The sequence below is a fragment of the Haemaphysalis longicornis genome, unplaced genomic scaffold (assembly GCF_048455015.1).
Source record: "Haemaphysalis longicornis isolate Haplotype H1 unplaced genomic scaffold, Haemaphysalis longicornis Haplotype H1 scaffold_7, whole genome shotgun sequence".
Lineage (NCBI taxonomy): Eukaryota > Metazoa > Arthropoda > Arachnida > Ixodida > Ixodidae > Haemaphysalis > Haemaphysalis longicornis.
In genome coordinates this window covers 133,320,232-133,343,253 of record NW_027526422.1, presented here as the reverse complement: position 1 = coordinate 133,343,253, position 23,022 = coordinate 133,320,232, and the positions used below count along the sequence as shown (strand labels likewise).

General features: G+C 47.4%; 1 protein-coding gene across 2 annotated transcripts in view; it reads left to right on the top strand.

Annotated features, from left to right (window-relative positions):
- The first annotated feature begins 8,655 nt into the window (after positions 1–8,655).
- LOC144145157 (uncharacterized) overlaps positions 8,656–23,022 on the top strand; it is a 32,147-nt gene continuing 17,780 nt past the window's right edge. For both annotated transcript variants that reach the window (XM_077676661.1, XM_077676662.1), the window contains exons 1-3: positions 8,656–8,872; positions 10,659–10,759; positions 20,366–20,428. In XM_077676661.1, the coding sequence (XP_077532787.1) occupies positions 8,740–8,872; positions 10,659–10,759; positions 20,366–20,428 (297 nt within the window). In that variant the 5' untranslated portion in view covers positions 8,656–8,739. The remainder of the gene's footprint in view (positions 8,873–10,658; positions 10,760–20,365; positions 20,429–23,022) is intronic.

Below are 23,022 nucleotides of genomic sequence, written 5' to 3'. Positions count from 1 at the left end.
ACAAATGGCGTAGAAACTTGCAAGCGGCGCTGTTTGTGAGGAGGAGGCTGCGTGAAGAACGAGAAAGTTTTCTGATACAACTGGCGAGAGTCGCCCAAACGTTTCCCCACTGCCTGGACTGCACGAGATCCGGACACATCCAGCATGCACGACGGCACGGACAGGAACGAGACGTTTGCCAGCTCACCGTACCTCTCTATGGTAATTGACACAATTACAAAAACGCAAGCCAAGTTCAGTGCTTTTCTTGCGAGATCACGAACACACGCTGCTCTGACACCGAGCCAATCGATGAGCTACATCGCCCGCGCGCAGGTCATTCCAGCGACGAGCAACGAGACGCGCAACGTACGCAGCGCGCACGAGCCAGGAAGCATCCCATGCCGGGCACCCGTTCCTCCGCTCCAGACGTACACGAACAAAACTCTGAGAGCACGGAACGCAACGGAGCCATTACGCACATTTTCCGCACGGGCTGTCCTAGCCCTGGTCCGCGCAACCAACGACATCGCATCCGGATTGTTGGATAGGCCATGACGAGGGAGACGCACGGCGAACGGAACGCACCATACCTTGCGATTGACGGCACACCAATGTTAAGGGAGTTTTCAGGGAAAACAAAACGCACAGCGCACGAAACGCACCAGAGGGGACGAATGGTCCCAAACTTGCACCGGTAGAGCTGACCGCGGCGAACAAAATGCAAAGCATCCGGAACGCGACCAAACCAGCACACACACAGGAAACCGCTATTTTCGACATCCTCCATCTCCCAATGCTGCTATCCGGACTTAGCCAGCAAATGTCACAACCACAGAAATCAAGCTTGCCACAAGCAACAAATAACCCAATGCACGCGGTTGAACCCAACCGGAACGTACGAGCTCTCCAGCACCAGCTACTCCAACACGAGTCCACCGAACGAACGACATTACAATCGTGCAGGTAGGTCCGTCGACGAGCAACGACACGGGCAGCGCTTGCGGTATGCCGACGCCAGAAGGTACAAGATCACTAGCACCCGCTGCTACGATCGAGACTCACACGACAAACCCCATTTCTTACAAGAGGACGCAATCGCGAGGAAGCGGACTCGGGACGAACGCCACGCTTTCGAGCCTGCTTATACGGGGAGAGAGCGATTTTATCATTCTCGAAACAACAGGCAAAAAACGAGAGCTTGGGTGACGACATGGGCACGGCAAGAACAGCAACGAATGAGCCCGATCCAGAAAAAGGCATCGAATGCCCTACCGATGAAGTGACGCTTCCGACGCCAAGGAATGTGGACCGAATGGACGAGAAAAAATACGCCTGCTTCCACACAACCACGGTTTCACTTCCAAAGCAACCACGGCGAAACGGAGCACGGAGCCGCAACAATTTTTACCGATTCGCCACGCCACGCAACGACATCGCCACGCCACCGCACGCTAAACGAAAACCCAACAGGCTCCCGCAGCATGCGCAACGCACACCTAAACCCAAGCGACGTCCTCAACCCGCCGAACTATGCCATAACTGCACAACGCAGCTAGCAAGGAGACAAAACGGACGTTTACGGTCCCACATAAATCAAGCACGCAACGAGCTGCAAGAACACGATCGCCGACTGAAGCGGCGCGACTAACGCAATGCCGTAAACGCTGTAAAGTTCAAGTCCGACAAAATGAATACCACGGAACACATAAAAAACAAGCCTATTTGATATTCACCAAACCTGATCAAGACAAATGTGGTGTAACGAGATGTCTAGTATCCGGAACAACAAAAAAAGTCTTCTCTGTCTCTATCCCTTTTATCAAGAAAAGCAAGCACAAATTTGTATTTCGCGCGTTCGTTTTTTGCACTGCCTTAATAGTAGTTCGCGTCGCATCTGACAGATGGCGCCACCAGTCCATGGCGCGCGCGCCGCTCGTGGGATCTTGTTCTCGGCAGTTGTACTCGGTCTTTGCAAGAGGTAGCGTCAACATCCCCCTCGCGAGGGGCACGATCAAATGCAGAGCATTTCCGGGGGCGCACGACGTTCGGTAGTTTGCGTTACGTTAATGTTGTTGCACTTGTGGCAACTGCTGACGAGAGAGCGCTCGTCAGCAGTAATTTGAATGAGTCAAGGATATAAGGCGTGTCCGTAGCCTTCCATTCTATGTCGGCTTTGTGGCGCAGTGGGTAGAGCGTTGCGTACATTGCGTCCCGCCCGGAGGGTCGAGGGATCGAAACCTGGCGAAGGATTGTTATTTTTTTTATATAGTAGGGACAACGACGGTGCGGACTACGAAACCTGGCGAAGGATTGTTATTTTTTTTATATAGTAGGGACAACGACGGTGCGGACTACGGACGCCAACGCGGGTGACATCGTGAGTTACTGAAATTCTCTGTATTTAAAACAAACCCCAGCATCGAGCAACTGCGAATAAGCGGACACTGATCTGGATAATAATGGAGGCTACACAGACACCTAATTGTGCCTGGGATATTGATAATTGAGTTGAGTATTCGTGAGTAATACGAATTGAGTTCTCAATAATACAGATTGAGTACTCATGAGTAGAGATTGAGTACGAATACTCGTGAGCAGAAATGAGTTTGAGTACAAGTGAGTATCATTACAAATGAGTATGTGATAAGTGCGTATGAGTGATTTTAAAAACATACGAGCTTTTTGAGTCAGAGTTTGATTGAGTATAGCGTGAATGAAAAATTTGTGATTGAATTTGAGTGAGTTCTTTCAGTTTTGCCGACCTATGCACGCAGGGCAAACCCCGATTCACCACTGGCATGTTGTACACAGACATTTTTTGCGACCTAATTGAGTGAACGGGTACTGTGCTTTGAATAAGCTACAACGTGATTGTGGAAACGCGTTGGCCCTTTTTATCAATTTATTTGCGTGGTCTACGCCTCTCGTTTCGATTAATAACCCTTTGTGTCCACCCCTAGTTTTCTTCTTGGCCAAATACGGCTTTTTCTGCCGCTGCAGTACAACAAGTAATTTGCACGCTGAAGTACTCACAAACGCGACATGCCTCATTGAAGTATTTTCACTGACCCTTTCCAACTATGACATGATTAAAAAAGAGATTTTGGTAAAAACGCAGCAAATATTCTACTGAGTCATAAAAGCAACTGCCCCTCCATCAAAACGACAACGGCGTTGGGACGCGAGTTTCCAAAAGCAAGCCCAAAAACAAACGATCCTACCCAGACGCGAGCGGACCCTGTTTGTTTATGATTATCTGTGTGTTGGTAACGCTAATTCTATTTTATATGTATGGTAAGGTTTGAAAAGCGTGTGGGAAGTCATCAGCCTAATCATACGCGTGCCAGCCGGTAGGAGCTGTTCGAGGGGAGAAGCAATTGTGGCAATGCTTTGTACAAAGCGGCCAAAATACCAAGATAGCTAGCTGAAGCTACGAAGAACTCTTGCTGTGAGCGGATGAAAAAAACCTGACAACAATGGCAACCTTGTCAGGGTCTGGTGGTATGCCGTATTTCTAGGCCCCTGTCCACTTCAAAAATCGTAAAGAATAAGCAGGAGTTATTTATAGAAGGGCTCCAATTTGTCATTCTTAATTTCCCGTTTCTCTGCCCTATAAGTCTCCAGGATTTTTTCGCTTCTATTCTCTGTGCCCACCACTTCGTCGTCTCTGCTGCCTGTACCTGCTTTTTAACTGTTGTGTAAACCCCGCTTTCCCCTACCGACCTTCCGTACCGCTTGGTCAGCTGTCTAGTCCTCCGTCTCCACCGCGTGTCCACGCTCCTCATATACAGGTACTTAAACACCCTCGCGGCCCATTTTTCGTCCTCCATGTCACGAAGTCGCTCCTCAAGCTTTATCTAGCTCTGCGCCTCCCTCGCCTCTAAAAACGACCAGCCCATATACCCTTGTACCGCTTCATTTGTAGTTTTGCTGTGGGCCCCTAGGGCCAATCTGCCTACCGCCCTCTGATTTACTTCCAGGCCCGCTTGTGTCTCTGGCTTCATGCACAGAACCGAATTAGCGAAAGTTAATCCTGGTACCATGACCCCTTTCCAGACTCCCCTTACCACCTCGTATTTGCTGTATCCCCAGAGGGCTCTATGCTTCATTATAGCCGTGTTTTGTCTTCCTCTCGTCTTAAGGTGAGCATCATGCGCCTGCGTGTAATCTTCGCTGTTGTTCAGCCATACTCCTAAATATTTATACTCTTTCACCAATGGTATTTCTACTTGCTGCACTGATACTGGTTTGTGCTCCTTGCGGTCATGAAAGACCATGATCCCCGATTTTTCTCTGCTAAAGGATAGCCCTAGGTGCGTCGCTTCTTCACCGCATATATCCATCAAGCCCTGCATACTTATCCGGTTGTCCGCCATCAACAATATGTCGTCTGCATACATTAGTCCCGGAACCCGCTGTTCCACCACCTGCCCGTTTTTCATGTAGGATAAGTCGAACGCCAGCGTGCTGACTTCTAGCTTCCTTTCTAATCCCGCCATGTAGATCATGAACAGCAACGGAGAGAGAGGACATCCTTGTTTCAAACCCTTGTAGGTGTATACAGGCCTATTGTATGTTACCCCCTCCCAAACTATTTGCACTTGGTTCCCCCGCTATAGCTCCCTGAGTAAGCTAATGAATTCTGCCCCAACTCCCTCGTCCTCCAGGATACTCCAAAGCCGCTCCCTGTCTACATTATCATACGCCGCTTTAATGTCCAGAAAGGCTAACCACAAAGGTCAGTTTTGCATCTTCGCCACCTTTATGCATTGGCTTACCACGAATAAGTTGTCGTCTAGTCTTCTGTCCTTTCGAAACCCATTTTGAAGCTCCCCTAATTTCCTATTTTCTTCCACGCACTGCTCTAGATCGAACTTTACTGCCTGCATTGCTAACCTGTACAGCACTGACGTGACGGTTATTGGCCTATACGAGCTCGGGTTTGTCCTGACTCCTTTGCCCTTGTACACTAAGTTCATCCTGCTCATTTGCCACGCGGCCGGTATCACCTTTTCTTCTATCCTTGTTCTGATGGCTTTCAGTAGCTTTCCCTTGCTCTTTGGTCCTAACTGGTTAATCAACTCCATCGGTATCCGATCCGTGCCTGCCACGGTATTTTTGGGGACATTCTCCTTTGCTCTTTTCCATTTGTCCCCGTCTATCTCCAGACCTTCCGGCCTACCCGCCGCGACATCTCTGTGTCGCTGCGGGGCCTCTTCATCCACCTTACCGAACTTCTCCGTGAGGATTTTCTGTAGGTATGCCAATGCTTCCTCTCCCTTGAGCATCTGCCCCTGCTCGTTTTCTATAGTACCGCCATCTGTGGGACTCGTACGCTTCCCTAATGCCTGCACATGGTTCCAAAACCTTTTCGGCGCGTCAATACCCCTTCCTCGTATTTGTGCTACCCATCGCTCACTGTCCCCCTTTATTTTCGCCTGCACTAATTGCTGCACTTCCTGTTTCATTTGCTTATACTGCTCCCATTTTAGGTCCACCTCCTCCTGATGTCTCCCCATCCTCTTGGCCAGCCTGTGCTCTTTAGACGCCTGTTTAGGCCTCTCTATCGCCGCCTTGATTTCTTTGTTCCACCTGCTTTTGGGTGTTTTTTTTCCTCTCCATCGATTGGCCCCCTCTGCCTTGACTATTGTTTCCTGCATAGTCTTGATGAGCCTGTCATATTCCCACTTTTCTCCAGGATTTTTTTCTTGTCAGCCCCTATGCTTTTGGCTATAACAGCAATTTGTTTGCTGTTTAACTTTGTGCGTTGCCCCCATCGACCCGTTGTTTCACCCCCAGTTTCCGAAAACTCAGGTTTATGCGCTTGTGGTCACTGCCCAGACTGTGGCCCCCTTCCTCATCTATGGTCATTCCCTCCAACCATTCATAAAGTCCCTCTGAAATAAGGCAGTAGTCAATACTCGACTGTCTCCTACCACATTCCCACGTTATTTGACCTTCGCATTTTTGTTCCCTATTTACTAAGATCAGCTTCTGGTACTCACACATATCTAGCATTAGATTTCCGTTGAAGTCTGTGTACCCGTCTAGATCTTCAATGTGGGCGTTCATGTCCCCTACCAATAGTACCTCCCCGGAACGTTTCAAATCTTTTTTAGACATGCCACCAGTTTTTCGTTTTGTTCTTTGCTATCCTTACCCGTCCACAGGTAAGACACCCCTAAAGCCATCTCCCTACCCTCCACTATCCCTTTCATCCACACATGTACTTTACAGTCTTCTTTCACTCTCTTCCAATTAGCCCCCTGCCGTACAAGCATACCTACTCATCCGCCTTTTCTCAATCCAGCCGTCCTGTTACAACCTTCCCATACATACTATCCGATTACCGGAGGTTCCTCCAAGCCCCGTAAGAGCGTCTCCGTCAGAGCGTATAGCTGGATATCTTCCTGTTCTAGCTGCTCAGTAATCTCCATCCACTTCTCTCTTTTCCTGCCACCCTGCATGTTTATGTACGCGATCTTCAGTTTCCCCCCTCTCTTTACACGCCGTCGTCAGCTCTTTCGTTTGCCTACACCGATCTGCACCAACCCCGCTATCTCCCTTTGCTCCTTGCATTTGTCTACGCCATCTTCGAAAAGGCCTGTGGGCCCCCTAAAAAAGCCACAGATCGCGCCGCGTGTCGTCTTCCGATGGCTGCTCCCACCTTCCCGTCGAAATGCACTCCGTCACGCTGGAACGCCCTTTTCCGGCCCACCCATCGGACATCCCTGTTGATGTCTACGACATCGAAACTCAGCTCCTTGCGCAGCTCCCGTATGTCTCGGTTTACCGCTACAACTTCCCTTTCCACATATACCCCTCTCCCAATTATCTCTGGTACTGAGCTCATGACGACCTGCACATGTCGGCACAGCGCCCGAAGTTCCCTTACCCCCCTTTTCTAGCTGCTTGCGCACTCACGCGCCCATTCCCCGCAGAACGTCATTGGTTCCTCCTGCAATAATCACTAGGTTCTGCCCCTGCATATTTTCCCACATTTTATCCTTTGCCGTTTCTAACACTACCCTGACCATCTGCCCCGGCAACACGCCAACCTGCACTCTCTCGACCTCTCTCACCCGGCCTCTAATCTCCATTTCTGAGTACCGCATGTTGGAGTCCCCCGCCAAGTTCACCATGCGCCTTTCTTCCTTTTCCTGGCTGCCCCCTGGCGCGGCCACCTGCTCCCGCACCGGCTGAGTCAGCGCCAGTCCCGGATCATCTTCCGGCGTAGCATCTTTGTCCTCCTCATTTCCCTTCTCAAGTTCAAGCACTGCGGACACACCTGCCTCGTGACCTGCTTCATTGTTTGTCGGGATGCCACCCTTCGTCGCCAGTTTGACCTCCATTTGCGCCAACCTCGCTTCGAGTGCATTCCTCTGCTCTTGTTCCTCCTTCAACTCCTCCTGTAGCTCGCCTACCTGAACTCTGAGCTGCTCCTTTTCTTCCTCGAGCCGGTCGAGGCGCGACGCTAGCACACACACTCTTCACCTGAAGTGCTGCCCTTCCGCGTCCTCTACCGACTCGAATCTTGTCTCCTCGAGCGGGTATTCGTGCTCGCACCCCGTGCGCACCACACCCGGCTTCTTCCTCTGAGGCATGGTACTGCCCGTCCAAGGCTACCAACTCTGGCTTACTTCACTGCCGCGTTCTCACGCGCTCCCCTCCAATCTAAAAGTAAGCCCCAACGTGCGATTCTTTCCTACAGCATCAATTCTTCTTTCACGAATGACCAACTATCACGCTTTCAAACCACCACGTTCAACAACCGCGCGACACATCTGATTCGGTCACTTCCCAACGCTAACAACTACCGCCCCTTACAACTAACCTACATCTCTCTCTAAAACATGTTCGCTCTAAAAAAGGAATAATAAATTTCAAACACTTATCCGTTTTCGTCGTCGCTGCCTCCGCCGCGTTCTGTACGTCCGCACACATCGACAGCTTTAGCCGGTACGTCCGCTGCCCCCCCCCCCTTTTTTTTTGTTTAGATACGATTTTGTTTCAGATACGATTCTGTTCAGATAAGCCGCGCTGGTGCGCGTTAGCTATAGATTTTGCCGGCTACATCAATAAATCATTTCAAAGTGACATACTCATTCTGAATAATGTTATTGGTGGATAGTCGTTAGGGCAGTTTTTGAAGCCATTCCACTACAAATTCTGGTCCAGCCTCATGCCGAGCCTTACAGAACTACTTCAAATGTCCACGAAATTTGTACAAGCAATGAACTTATTGTAAAACATTTTCCCCTTTGGTTTTTGGCCTCGTTGCTGCAGTACCAAACAATGACATCCCTTTTGATTTCTTAAAATTTTATGTACTCGCATGCACTCATTATTTGTGAATACACCTCACTTCGTGATGTCGCTTTATATTTCGGTGTACAAACCATAATTCATTTGTTGTTGCCGTGTAGGCTACGTCGACTTTTGACATAGTAGGTAGATCACTTTCTCTTTGATGATGAATGGTTTGGCTTGTTGGTACAGCTCCACCGAGAGACGTATATTTGCAGACCAAAGGCGCGTGCCCGTTTTTCTGCATGTGTGTATTCTACGATCATTAACGTCGTAATGAATGATTACTTTCTCTTCTTAGGCAGCGTTCGCGAATGTACACCATAAATAAAAGTACTTAGAGTGCGAGCAGTTTCTCTATCTTGTGCGCGACCAGGAAACAATGATACAGGGTATCGTTTTAAATCGCAAAAAGGAACCACTGAGGCAGTCGCGCGTGCGCATAGTCAGATGTCCCTGGAAATGGTATTCCACCGCGATTCCCCAGTGATAAGAATATGGAAATGGACAATTTGTTTTGTCCTGTTATCAAGGCCACTGGTTCATACTTTCCAGCCAATGCGGTGGTGTGGCGGAACGCTAAGTAAGTATGCTGATTTTGGAGTGCTGGCCTAACTATCGCACTGTGCTTACACAAAAAATGATTTTATTTCGTCATAAGTCTACATTGTCTACGCAAGTTTGTTCGTGTAGCTTTCTTTACTCTCATGTACAAAGCAGGAAATATATCATGATCTGTAAGATGAGACGTCGGGTCTGCAGGGTGGTATGTGCAGTGCCGTGGTTTTTGTTTGTGAAACAGGACTGAAGACATTATTTGGGCAATTAGAGAAAAACGGCGGTTCGTCCCAATACGCGTTGGCAGCGCTATTTTGTTACATCTCCAACGTAAAAATCACATTCACCGGTGCGCCCTCTAGGTTGAGTGTGTTATAGTTACTTCATAGACACCTTTTCATCACCTTTCTTCTCGGAAAGGGCGGATTTGGAGCCTCCTCCGACATTACTCAAGAAACGGAGGGACTTGTCAAAACGAACTGTATACGTAAGGAACACATTTCAACAAAGAGTACCGCCATTGTTCAGTCGACATATTTCAAATGTTTTGGATAGGTTAATCTGCAAGGTAGTAAGATGTAAAATTTTTCATAATATTCAGCCCAATATCACCTGTAAGACGCGTAATTTCGGAATAGTTAGTCTTTAGTACCCCTGTTAAATCACTTTAAGCAATACACTGTAAACAAAATATTCCTCCACCAGAGAACATTTTAATACATCCAAGAGTCCGGAAAAGCAGATTTCAATTCGGAGCTGGCAAGCGGTTTAAAATACAGTAGTATACGCACTCCCGGTGCCAAGTTTGATAATTTTAGAGGTAGCACACGTCGCAGCAAGGCTCCTGCGCGCTGATGTTCTGTGCCGAATAATTGTCGCGAACTCGCATGGCGAAGAAAAGAAACAAACTTCTTTTCATTCGATATTTTCAACCACAATGTCTGAAATATGCTTTTTTTTTAAGTGCGAATGCACTTCTTAAGCGAGCCTGAAGCGTCCGCCGCCGTCCGCATTCCGCCGCCGTCCGCATAGCAACAGCTGCGGGTGCGCGCGCTCCTCGTCTTCCTTGGCAACGGGGGGAGATGGGCGCGCGCTGCCTGGCCGCTGACATGGCACATACCCACGTGGGGGATTGGCCAGGAATCTCCTCGTCTTCCTTGGCAACGGGGGGAGATGGGCGCGCGCTGCCTGGCCGCTGACATGGCACATACCCACGTGGGGGATTGGCGTGAGAAGGGCTAATGCACCCGCTTAAAGGAGTACTGACACGAAATTTCAAAGCTGAGATCCGCTCTAGCAATCAAGCACAACGACAACACAAATAGGGGTCTGTGCATGGCACATACCCACGTGGGGGATTGGCCAGGAATCGGGCGTGAGAAGGGCTAATGCACCCGCTTAAAGGAGTACTGCCACGAAATTTCAAAGCTGAGATCCGCTCTAGCAATCAAGTACAACGACAACGCAAATAGGTGTCTGTGAATAAATGCATCTTTCTTTCTTTGTAGTTGTGTGTGTGTGTGTGATCTCTCTTTCGCGAACATTACCGAACCGCGCAAATTCAACTCGTGCATTCGCACTTTCACATTCTTCCCCTCGGGGAAATGCGGGGAATTTTTTCCTTTACGTGGCGAAAACCACTGAAACTTGAAAACGAGCGCTTATTATCAAATTCACCCTTAGAATTAAACATGATCAGTTTCTAAAGCATAAAAGTACAGAGCATTGTGGATGTGTAAATTGAGCATAAAAAGTCGTCTTAAGACCAACGATAACAAGCTGAACAGTAACGATGTTATCCTTGTTATTAGACCCTGTACAAGCTGCAAAGGCTGGTAAAATGTCGACAGACATTTTATTTTCTTGCAAGAAGGAAATTATGACCCTCAACGTACGACCCGCAGCAATAAAGGTGTGTTTAAGCATTTTTTTTATATTTTGTGTTGAATTCTCTCCTAGAAAGCATTTACCCGAAAAAAAATCACGCATGATAAATTTTGCGTTACGTCATCATGCTCCCTCTTTACAAAATGTTCTTTCTATATCAACCGTTGTCGATCTTTGGACAAACTAGTAAAGAGTGAGTGAGTAAATTGTTGCTAATGAAGGAACGGGTGTGGGGGTGTTAAGTGTGCTAGCAATTGCTCCACTTGAGTAGCCCGATTAAAAATATTTCAGGCAAATCACCGCGAGTCACAAAGGTATGCCTCCTTCATCAAATGAGAACAATGCTCATGCTGAATCACCCGGGTATCCGCTGTGCGGCTGGGTGTAGGATGTCCTCAAAAGAATTTGAGTGGTTCTTTATCAAGTTTTCACAATAAAGCGGTCCAATCTACCGCACGCTCTTGGCAGTTCATAAAAAAACGTACGACGTCACCAAATACTCCTTACGTTTAGCACAGCTGCAATTGCTGATTCAGATTGCAAAGCCACGCCCATGTTGAAACTGGATTAGTCGGACGTGGAACAGCAATGTCTTCTGTGCTCTTCTAACTGCCTTGTTAACGCAAGATTTGTATCGTGGCCTCGAGAAGGACCCACAACGTTCGGAAATTGTTTGTCTTACAAGGGGCGGATTGTTATACATCACTTTAAACATTCAGGCATACAAAAGCTTTATTCCGGACAACTTATAAACGGCTTCATTTTCTGGGGCACCAACGTGTGAAGGATGCCAAGGAACCGAGCACCAAGGCCGTTTTCATTTAGCTGCTGAACAAGGCTCACGTAGGTTGGCATGTTCCACCTATGGAAATATCCTGCAGATGTTGTAGGCTCCTTTACAGTCGGTTCAAACGGCTGCGGGTCGCTTTCTAGGCGATTTTGTTTTTAACGCTGACTCAATGACAAGTCACTCTGGCGTTTTGTATGAAATTACATGATCAACACTAAGTGCTGGGGAAATATTTGGAGCTTACAGCGTACGAGCCGGCTGCGTAGTTTCCGTCATTTGTATAGGGACCCGTCCGTAAGGACGTGAGCGATGTCCCATATAAAGTCGAGCCCACCGAACGTTCCACCACCGGCCGACCTCACCTCGCATTCGCAGTCACCACTTGATCGGCTTTACGTAAACGTGAAGCTTCTAATGAATTGCGGAGGGATCCCCCTTTTCTAACCGAAATGGTTTCAGCAAGGAATATAAAACCACAGAGAAAGAAAATGTAAAAAAAAAGACTTCCCCGTCGTGGTATCAAATTGCACCCCCTCCACCCTCAACTCAACTCCGCGTTCTATAGGCCGGAGGGAGCACTCGAAGGAAAAAGGGTGAAGTGAGATTGGGGAGAAAATAGGGGAGAAGACGGCGAACTTGCAGAAAGTTGGCGTTGGCCCTGTGCCAGGACCTGTGCATCCGCTTGCGTTTCTCCCGTCCAGCTTGTCTGCCGGTCGGGAAATCGGTGGATCAGATTTTCAGGGCCACAAATCTAGCTACACGTGTATTTCGGCAGCCCCCGTGCAGGCTCCCTCGCGCTTTCCGCTTGAGTTCAGCCGCAAGAAAAGTAACAAAGAAAAAAAACACCATTCAACCTCAAAAACAAGCCTTGAAGCCTAAGCACGTCGAGAGTGCCAACAAGGTATCGTCGACTGTTGTTTTCTGACATTGTGAACGACCTTATGCAGGGAGCGAAAAATGTGTGACCTGGTTAGACGTACGATCTGTTGAAGTTGACAATCTGGGAATTTTTTAAAGAGAGAGAGGACAACACCCTGAGTTCCTTGATCAATTCCGACCCGCCGACCAGGAAGCGCAAAAAGCCCCTATCAACCCTGAGAAAACATTTATTTGTATATTATTAGCTACGTCCCACCTGTCAATCTTTTTTTAAGCCGGGAGTTCTATTCCGGCGTGCAAACGGCCAACGTCGCTTCCTGGCTGCAGCCAGTGCCCTGCAATCGCCGCGCGCCCTCCATCCGGTGCCCGCCACTTCGTCAGTGCGCCCGCCGTATGCATGTTGCGTTTTCATGCTCAGAAAATGCTTGTTAAACTTATAACGAACTTAGAATATAACTAACAAATTCAGCATGACGCTCAAGTTCGTTGTAAGTCGGCTCGACCGTACTTCCGGCACAAGTGCTGAGGTAGTAGCGACCACGGCTGAGATACTATCTTGTATGCAAGACACAGCGAATACAAGAGACTCTGCAAGATACTGTCTTGTACGCACTCACGTGGCCTAATAAAAGCCATGCACGACTGAAGCCATTTGTTAATTTCCAGCGATGAAGTTTCAGTGGCGCTCACAAGCTTTTCTATGAGCTTTGAGACATGTGATGTGTGAAACACGCTGATATAATGTAATTCTTCCACGTTCCGAGCAAGGTTTTAGCACCGGCGATACCCCTACAAGTTTTCACAACAATGCAGTGTTCGTTTCTTGTACCGCAAATAAAAGTGAAAATCAGCAGAAAGTCTGCGTTTTCGCTCTCATTTCAATTTCCATAACATTTAATAGCAGATCCCATTAGTACCTGCTACGCTGTGTAGAGGTACGCTGTTTAGGGAGGTCTGGAGGTTTTAGGAGGAGAAAAAGAGGTCCACTATGAACGCAGACAGGGATGGCAAAAGAGAGGCCCAACTTTATATTTCACAGCATAGGGATCAATGAAGTCGTCCAACAACGAATTGTTTTTCTCTTCTGTCGGACTACGACGATGAACTGCGTGACTAGCGGCAGATTTCAAGAAAGTGTAGTCCCCATTTAGCCAGGAAGACAATGCGGCATTTCTGGGAATGAATGTGCAGAAAAAGCGGCTCATTATGATAATAGAAGAGCCATATTGGCCGACATCCCGTTATAGTGCCATGCTGCTTCACGGTAACTGCCCTCCGTCGCCCGATAACTCACGTTTACTCTTTGGAATTCCGCGGAATTTTCACTCTCCCGCCTGTGCTTGCTCGACCCTGACCTGCAGCGCCACTTACCCATTATCATGGAATGCTCGGATGCCACCCTACTGTGCGGCCTGTCGAAGGAGTTGCTTTCACCACAGCTTACTCTTTCGCTATCGAAGTGGCTCACAGCCCTGCTTGGGACGTGTGTGCCGCGTACGAAACAATCGAACACCTCTCGTGTCACTGTGCACGGTTTGGAACGCAGAGATTGCACCTGCCAACCGCACTCCGCAAACTCTAAAACCAGCAATTAATTGCGCATACTGTTTTGGGTCACAGGCGTTGCCCATAAGAGTATCAAAAGGCCACAAAAGCATTACAGTCGAGTCCACCTATAACGATATATCCGATATAACGATGAACAGCTAGGGCAACGTCAACTTTTTTATTCTTTCTATGGTAAAATAAACCGCTTATTACAATCCTCCAGTGCCACTATATCGGATATAACTATTGAATCTGGTTATATTGTGCACCAGAAGTGCAACAGTGGCGACTCTAATGACGCGGTTGCGCAGACTACTGAGGTAGTTCCTTCGGAGGCCTAATGCGCGACACAGTCCCTCGGGGACTTTGTTTCCGGATGGACATTTAGCTCAGCTAGGTGAAGCACATATACATGCTCTTGGAAAAGATTTGCGCTAGCTTCACACGCGGCAAACCAAGGTGACTGACTGTGGCTTCTTTTCGGCAAATTAGTAGTGGTACAACCTTGCTGGCATGCGAAAAAAATGTTTTGAGCTCTGTTCCATCTTTTAATTTCGCAACCCGCTTATAACAATTATCGGTTATAACGATGGGATTTCTATGATACTTGGATGTTGTTATAAGTAGACTAGACTGTACTTCGTTTTTTTAAGGACGGAGGCTTGTCTGAACGATTGTAGATACACCGTGTACCATTGTCACTCGCCGTTTGGTTAATTTACTTTTTAAGTTTCGGCTTTATTATCGCCCATGGTTTTCTTTTTAGTTACTTTTAATTTTTATTTTTTCGTCCTCTAGCTCTATTCTACGTCTTTACGTCTTTTCAATATTTTTCTTTCTCTTTAAATCCATCCTTTTTCAATTCCCATGCGTAGGGTAGCCCACCGGACTGTAATCTGGTTAACCGCACTGCCTTTCATGCACTGTATTATTCTTATTCTAAGATAATGACTGATATCTTTCCTGATACGGTATGGGGGGAAAAGCTACATTAAGAATTATAAGTGCAGCCTCTTTCGATTCTCTTAACTTCTTTGTGCAGAGTCCTATTGTTGATTTTATCCGTCAAAAAGTGTTAAGTGAAGTGTCCTTCTTTGTCGGGTAAGCTAAAGCTTCTAGGCTTGAACTGTGGCGCCGGCAAGTCAGCATGCAAGATATGCCGACAAATTGTGGCGCAGTGCGCAGCTTACGTAAAATAAAAGCAAGTGCATTGTACTTACCAGTAGAAAGCCACATGAAGAACAGACATGAAGCCTGTACAAGAGTAGCTTGCGGTGAAGACTACAAATAGATCCCGGCCTCTGCTGCTGGTGTCTGTCGACGTTGCAAGGTCCTCAAATAGAATCTAATCAATCAAATATTTTGAAGACGTTGCTAAACATTTGGTCATGTGGTCTGTGCTGTCTGTTTATTGAGCTAGAAATCTAAAGAATTAACCAGCCCCGAAAAAGTGCCGCAATTGAATGGAAGTCACTTTGATCTGACCGCAACATAGCTTCCATGTTTGATCTTGTTTGGCTCATCCGCCTTTATTTAGCCGACGGCAGCGTCCTTTATGCGTGGGCGCTTAAGCAAGACCTTCAATATGAGTAGAATAAGCTATATGTCTGGTCGTTGGCGAAAGATTCGCGGAGAAATTGTGACGCATCCACATCGCCTAATGGAGCGTAGTATTTACTTACAACGTTTAGATTGCGTCCCAGTTCACACGCAGCATGGCATTACATGTGATGGAGCATTGCGATTCTACGTCTATAGAAACAGGAGTGGAACGGCTCAGTGTCCACTACCCTATTAGGGTGTTCTTGCTGTTCTTGCGTAGGATTAACTGCGCCGCTATTGTCCTGCCCATCAACACGAATGTCGCCACGGAAGGCAGTGTCACGGCTGCCAAATTGTGATATTCAAATATTTTGACACCACCACTTTTTGTGGGGAGAATAAAACAATCGCGGAAGCAAAACAATGGCTTACATTGTATAGCCCTAAACAAACAGAAATGTTAAGGAACAAAAACGAAGGGCACCACTATTTGCCGAGAACAAAGAGACACTAATGCAAGTGACAACATAAAAAACAACCTTGGTTATCCCACATAAAATATCCTAAATAGAGACGCTAGTAGTAGGCGTCCTCTGCAATAGTTATCTAAGAAGCGCGTCATATCCGCGTGTGAGCGACATGAGTGCTGCGTCCTCTGTCGAAGAAGTTACCGCATTACAAGGATAGGTCCTAATGCTCGACGAGCGAATACTGAGCAATGGTACAGAGTTCATGTACTGCGGTAAAGACATTGCATCTTCTGTAAACAAACCTTGATGGTTTTTCAGGTTGACGATGGAGAGGCAGAGGCCAAAAAATAGTTTGATTAGTTTTTGGCTGTGTAATGTCAAAACAATAACAATAACGATAAAGAAGCGTTGACCAAATGCTGTGGCTTAAGAGTTTTAACCGAGTGCGTTGCGGACAGCATAGATGAGGCAGATTGAGGTACCATCAGGAAAGAGGAGCAGCTAAAAGCGCAATGGAGTAGCAAGGGGTAGGCAGGTTGACGATGTACACGCAGAGGCTAAACAAATGCCTTGATTGATTGTTTGACCTTGTGATGTCACAACAATAAAAATGGCGATCATGCAGCGCTAAAACAAACCGTAGCATAGGACTTTCAACAGAGTACGTATAAGACGGTACATCTGGGCAGGTTTAGGCAGCATATTCGGATGGGGGCAGACAGATGCGCCCCAGGTTGGTACCAGCCGAAACAGAGAAACGAGGTTTTAATGCCTCTGTATGCATGAGGAATTTCGCCCACATTGGGAGCGGTCACACGAATCAGCGGAGTAATAGTCGTGGAGGCATTAGAAGGGCAGGTGTTCATAGGGAAGAGAAGCTTCGCCCATCGTTAGACTTGTAAAAGCTGACCTCAGTCGAAACGTGGAATGTCGCATGCAGCTGCAAAAGGGTCACCGAATAAGAAGGCTCGGTTTCCGCACAGGGTCGCGGAGGCCGAAACCACCTCCTGTCTCCTGAAATATTAGGGATTGGAAGTCGACATACGAAAGGGGTTAAAAAAACCCTGGAAGAAACGTCTGCATGCCTTAAAGAAATAACAGTTATGGCACCTCCTGTTGTAACCTAATGCAAAGTTGGTCGTTTTGTCTTGAGGCCGTGAGAGAGTGAGCGGTGCGAGCACCGCGTGGACCAGGAATGATAAAGACGTCGCGCACTAGTGATGAACCTAAATACACCGCTACCTGCGCTAGGAAGCAATACCACCACGAACTACAAAAGTAACATCTCTATTACAGTGAAAAGAAAGCAGCATGATTCGGGCCAGGAGGGCAATTTAGGCTGCCTGAACATCATTTTCCTCATTTACCCTCTCAGTTAGAACTGATAAGTATAACAAATGTAGAGCCTATCTGACCAGTAAATGAGTTTCGAACGCTAACATGTTACAAAAAAAAATACCGCGACTGATTTGACCAAGTTCTCTAAATGAAGCAGCAGAGCGTGTACCAGTGCAGCTGCAAATTGTGTTTTGCATGTTATCCCATTTACTTTTTTGTGTTGATCTCAAACTCCGCGTTGACCGTAATTCTTCCAGGGGCAAAAGATTAGTACGCATATTTACACTCAACTGCTGTGGGTACGCCTACACACAAGGTGAAGGTGTCAATAAGCGATCCTTTGAGAATTGGCGCTTTTTTGCGTAAATCCTATTGACATGTTTGAAAAAAATCGCGCCAATCCACCCCGTGAATGTGGTTGGAAAGCAAAGCTGTAAACGGCACTCATAACGATTACCCATGCGACGTCGCTTAAATTCACTCACATTGCTCTACAAATAGCAAAACCAGAAAGAAGTGGAATGCTTTTAACCACACCATTTATTACTCCAAAGAGACATTCTTGTTAAGGTTAAATCAATGCATGAAGCATGAACGGTGTTTGGTTTTGGTTGAGTTGTATTGGTGTAGTACAAGAGTGGAAACTTTTTTTATAAAATTAAAGTAAGCTCCAACCCGGTGTTAGACCATCTGTCTTCTCCGTCTCTGCGCCTCGGACGATGGCGACGAGATTTGCGGCAGAGAACGAGGAGGAGGAGGAAGAAATACTTCTGTTGACATTTCTGAACGGCCAAGAGTGAGCCCTGGGGAGTTATTCCTTCTTCTGTGGGGCCCATATGCAGTCCGCGCGGCCTGTGTTCTGTCCAGCACTGAAGCTCTGTAGGTAGAGAGGGCCAAGACAGCAGCATCTCCCATTGCTCTTGTTGGGTAGTTGACGGAAAGAGAGGAGGGTGCTCAGGGCTAAAGTCGCACACCCCGATTACGGGGCGGAGTGTTCCTACTTCTGAGCAAAATTTACATTCAGCGTCGTAGCGATTCGGATACATTAAGTAAAGACGCGTAGGCTCTGGGAAGGAGCCCGGATTGTATGAGCCGTGGGGTAGTTTGTTGTTCTCTGGAAAGGTCAGGGTAAGGCGAAGGCACGGTGTGTTTCAAAAGGCGATAATGCTGGGTTATCTCCCTGAACGTGACAAGCGGGTGACAGTCCTCGTGCCGCTCCATAGCACGGGAAGTAAAAGCGCAGGCTTGTTGGGTGGGCGTTTTTGTTGCCCTCCATTGAAGCTTGAGGGGGTGTCCAGATGAGCTGAATGGAAGGGCAGTGTTTTTTTTAGCACGCGCAGTGCAGGCCAGGACACCCAACCCTACTGATAATTCCAGTAGGCTTGCTGGGAATCGATGACTACCCTCCGAACCCCAGGTTGAGCGAGAGCCAAAGTGAAGGCTGGCTCTTCTGCTGCCGTCATTTCTTTGGTCCTAAGCGATGTACACGCAAGGAGGTTGGTTCTGGAGGTAGCCACGATGATGGCGTTTGCTGCCCTCAATGTTTGGAGGCGTCTGTATAGATAACTGCATGATCCCCACCGAGGGTGGGGTTTAGCACTTGACCCCGTGCTTTCCGGTGACCCTCGTCATGTGAGGGGTTCATATTTCTAAGCAAAGGGAGCATCTTTAGCTTTTGTCGCCAAGAGTCGTAGAGTACGTCAAGCGGAGTGACATTCTGGGCTGCCCAGCCAATCTGGTGAAGCATGCGGTTACCCATCGCCGTTCTGAGTCGGACCTTCTGTTTAGAAAGATGTTCTTCTATCAGCTCTTCCACCGTGTTGTGGAGCCCCGTGCTAAGCAGCCTCTGTGTGGACGCACTCATGAGAAGACCAATGGTCCGCTCGACCGCCTTTCTAATCATTATATAATGCATCTCTACGTCTTCCATGTCGAGCAGAAGACAGGGGGTTGACGTAAGTAACTCTCGAGAGGACAAAAGCTTCAATTATTCGAAAGGTACCGGATTCCTTAGACCTCACTTCTTGGTGGCAACTCGCCTGATCATGTGTATGTTTGATTAATGCTGTTTTTGAGGCGCTGCAAGGAGACGTCACTCTTGGTGTTACCCTCGAAATAACTACCCAGGATCTTGATGCTGGGGCTTGGAGTGATGGCCTGGCCATCAAGGAGTATTTGACTGTAATCCTTGGTTTGGCGTGAGGGCGGACGACAAGGAGCTGTAATTGTTTACGTGAACACTGGAGGCCACAGGTTCTAGCACATTGGCGTACTAGAAGTGAGATGTCATGTATTCGTCTGAGCTTCCTTTAATTTTCGTAACTCATAGCACATGAGCAGGGTGCGCACAGGGCCGCTAGGCGGGCGTGAGTGGTCGCGTGACACTTTCACGTGGCATTCAGCGAGAACGCAGGGGGTAAATCCGTAGATGTGCTTGGTGAGTACACCACCTGTCTTCTCAGTCTTCGCGTGGGCTCGTAGCTAATTCGGTAAGACAACGGGCTCTCAATTTGTTAGTCTATTAGTTCCAGGTTCGATTCCCGGCGGTGCGGGTGAATTCTTTTATTTGTTCGCTGGGGTTTTCTGGTGACACCAACGGTCGCGAAAGAACCCTTGGGGGGTAGAGGTAAAAAGCTTTGCTTTAAAAACCGGTAGGACTTGCCTTACATCTAAGAGATTACTGTGGTTCCAACAAAGAAGTGCCTGTACAACCTATGTGACCAATACCTTTAAGTGCTTGCGTGCTGTGTAAGAAACTGTTACGCATCACTACATGGATGCATTAATCTGATTCGCGACACGATCACCTCGGTTCTTTGCGCTTGGTTTTTGTTGTTAACAAAGGAAAAGTGCCCTTATTATACCGACAAAGGGAGAATGAAGCTTTTATGAACGCTATTCTTTTTATCTCCCTTGCCGAAAGAAATTGGGAAAGCACGGAAGCAAGAGCCACGTTTTTACTCCACAAATAGCTTTTGCCCTTAGGTCTAGAAGGGTACCTCATGACTACAGGTTGGGGTCGTCTCGGCTTGCCAATAGGCGTGCATTCTGTGTGATTCTGCAGGAGGCGACAAGGATTTGTGCTGTGTATCATCTCTGCTTCGCTGTGGCCCAAGACGACAAAAACGTGAGCCTGAATTGTAGAGGAGGATAAACATTGGTCATAATGAAATAATACGTCACCAATATGGGTTGCACGCAAACTGTGCACAGCTTTTTTGTTATAGAATTAAGCCTGTTAAGACAGCTCAAACATCGTACCTGTGGCTAGGTAAGATGTTTGAAGCGTCTGCCCGGAGGTTGTCGCGATGGAATGCGTCTTCGTGACATCCTGACATCTAAACGGCTTCAGCATTGTGGTAGTACGTTGTGCGTCAAAGTTATGGTTTCCTTGTATCGATGTCAGTGCTTTCTTTCTTCGTTTTTTGCTGGGCGCAATTCACAACTTACCTGCATAGTTAAGGACAATTGCCGAAGAATAGACTATTTTTGTCAATACCCTGACTGTGTGGGGGCTCGATGGTTAACTATAAAAGCCTGAGAAACACATAACAGGTCAGAGCCATCCGCGTCCGTAATTAAGGATCACGTCGCTTTCCCTTCAACCCGACCAAACAATATAAACGTATATTCCCTTTCTCTATTCAGTTGTGCCGTTATTTCTGCGAAGACAAACGCGCTAAGGATAGGCTGGGTAGCGACACTGGCAGATGCGTCTTTGTTTACACAATGAGCACTCCCTTTGTCCCAATCGCTGCTAGGCTGCCGCATTGGCCCAGGTAAAGCCTGGTCGCAAATACGATGAAGGAAGGGTCGGGCGCCGTGTTTTCTCCTACAAAAATACATCCAACCGGCGGCAATTTTATGATCTGGATTGACTTCTCTGGTCTAGTTGGGAGTTAGGAAAACTGTCCGGTGACATTTGTGATTAGGTGTTGATAAGCACGACGCGATAGTCTTACTTCGACACCGGAGGAGAGTTTTGGAAGTGAGTTGAAGGTTTTGCGATTTCGGCTTTCTAAGAACTGAAGGTCACCCAAGAGAGCAACACTAACATCGACGGTTTTACATTGTCGTGCCACTGTGAATGCAGATGCCATCTACGCTTAGGTGGCTTAAAACATGGGCGGGAAAGGTTGCGGCTGCTTGGTGTTGGTTAGTTTCAGCGAGAAGGCGACACTGTCAATAATTCCAAGTGCTTATTTCCTCACGTCGTGGCTGGTCTGAACACTTTAGTTTTTGCAGAGATACAGAGAGATAGCAACAAAGTACCTTTGTTCAAAATACGGTGAAGCAATTTGGGAAGAGGGGGATGCTAAGTCCAGAGCCCCGGCCACAGCAGTTCGTTCCCAGACGTCGAAATTAGCTCATGCTGATATTTAGGTGATGACCTGGTGAAAGCTGTCCCCCATTTTTCCACAGACGTTTAATGCGAAATGTTTGATTTTACCTGAGCGCAAATCTGAACAAGCCTAGGCTGCGTGAATGAGACCGCATGTTTACCAAAGCTGCATTGAGGGGGATGTGGAATGTTCCTTTAGAGAAACTTACCTCACCTTGGGAATTTTTCCTAAATCTGGTCGATAAACAACAGCCGTTCATTCAACGCCTAGATGAATTCGCTCTCCCGCTAGAAATTCCTAGACTCCTGGTTAGCGCAGTAGGTAGAGCCAGTGCCCTAGATATGCGGTAGTCCGGATTGAAATCCTGGACCAGGACGAATTTATCTTCAATGCGAAGTTTCTAACGAACCTGCACAGCTTGCTTTGTAGCCGTGAGGCTGCATTGACGTGGATTTTAAATGCTCCTCCGCATGTTTACCAATTGGCACAATTTTGGTTGTCGCCGGATGTTGCCTACCAAAGATCTTTGCCCATCTAGATGTGTGAATGCAATAATTTGTTTGTATCCTGCACACAAGTTGCAATTTTTTAGCCTTGAGACGCTTTTGTGGCACGTGAGGGATCGTGTTCCTATGCGTAAAAAGACGACACGTTTTTCGCAATTTCTTGGTAAAGGGAGTGGGGAAGTCGCTGTCTCAAGGAGCATAACAAGTGAGTTGCGTGCTTTTTTTATAGCAGCCTCTGTCCTGTTTAGGCCACCGTGTCCGGATGCCGAGGTTTCCGAGCTTCCTTCAATGTGATGGCCGAATCTTTCCAATGCCTTATGCTTATTTCGACTGTGATAATGTTTCAAATGCTATAATAATAGTCACCATTACTGTTGGGCCTTGTAATTGATAATTTTTCTAGTTTAATATCTGAGGGAATTGCTTTAATTTCTGTTTCTTCTCTTCCTCTGCTTCAGGGAAGGTAGAGTACTCCACTGCAATGACTGTCGCCTCAGCACTTTATTACATTCACACGTGGGCGTATACTGTGTTTGCATCTATGGGGTACTTTGAATAAAATGATTCAATCCTGGCTGCTCGCCTGTCCTCGTGCTGAGTTGGCTCCAATGATTGCCGTAGGCAAAAGGTTTTATGAGGAGCCGCTTAATGGGAGACATGTCTCATATGACTGCCAGTTTCTTTTCCGGGAGATTGGTGGAGGTGATTACCTCGCCTACGATATGCATTACCCAATTTTTTAAATCTGCGGAGCCCTTTAGCGACATGGCTTGTGGTCGTATCTTGCCCGGGGTCATGAAGTCACGTACCCAGAGGCTTCGGAAAAAAGCCGTTTCTCCTGGTCTTGATTGAGTCTGGGTCCCTGGCGTTAC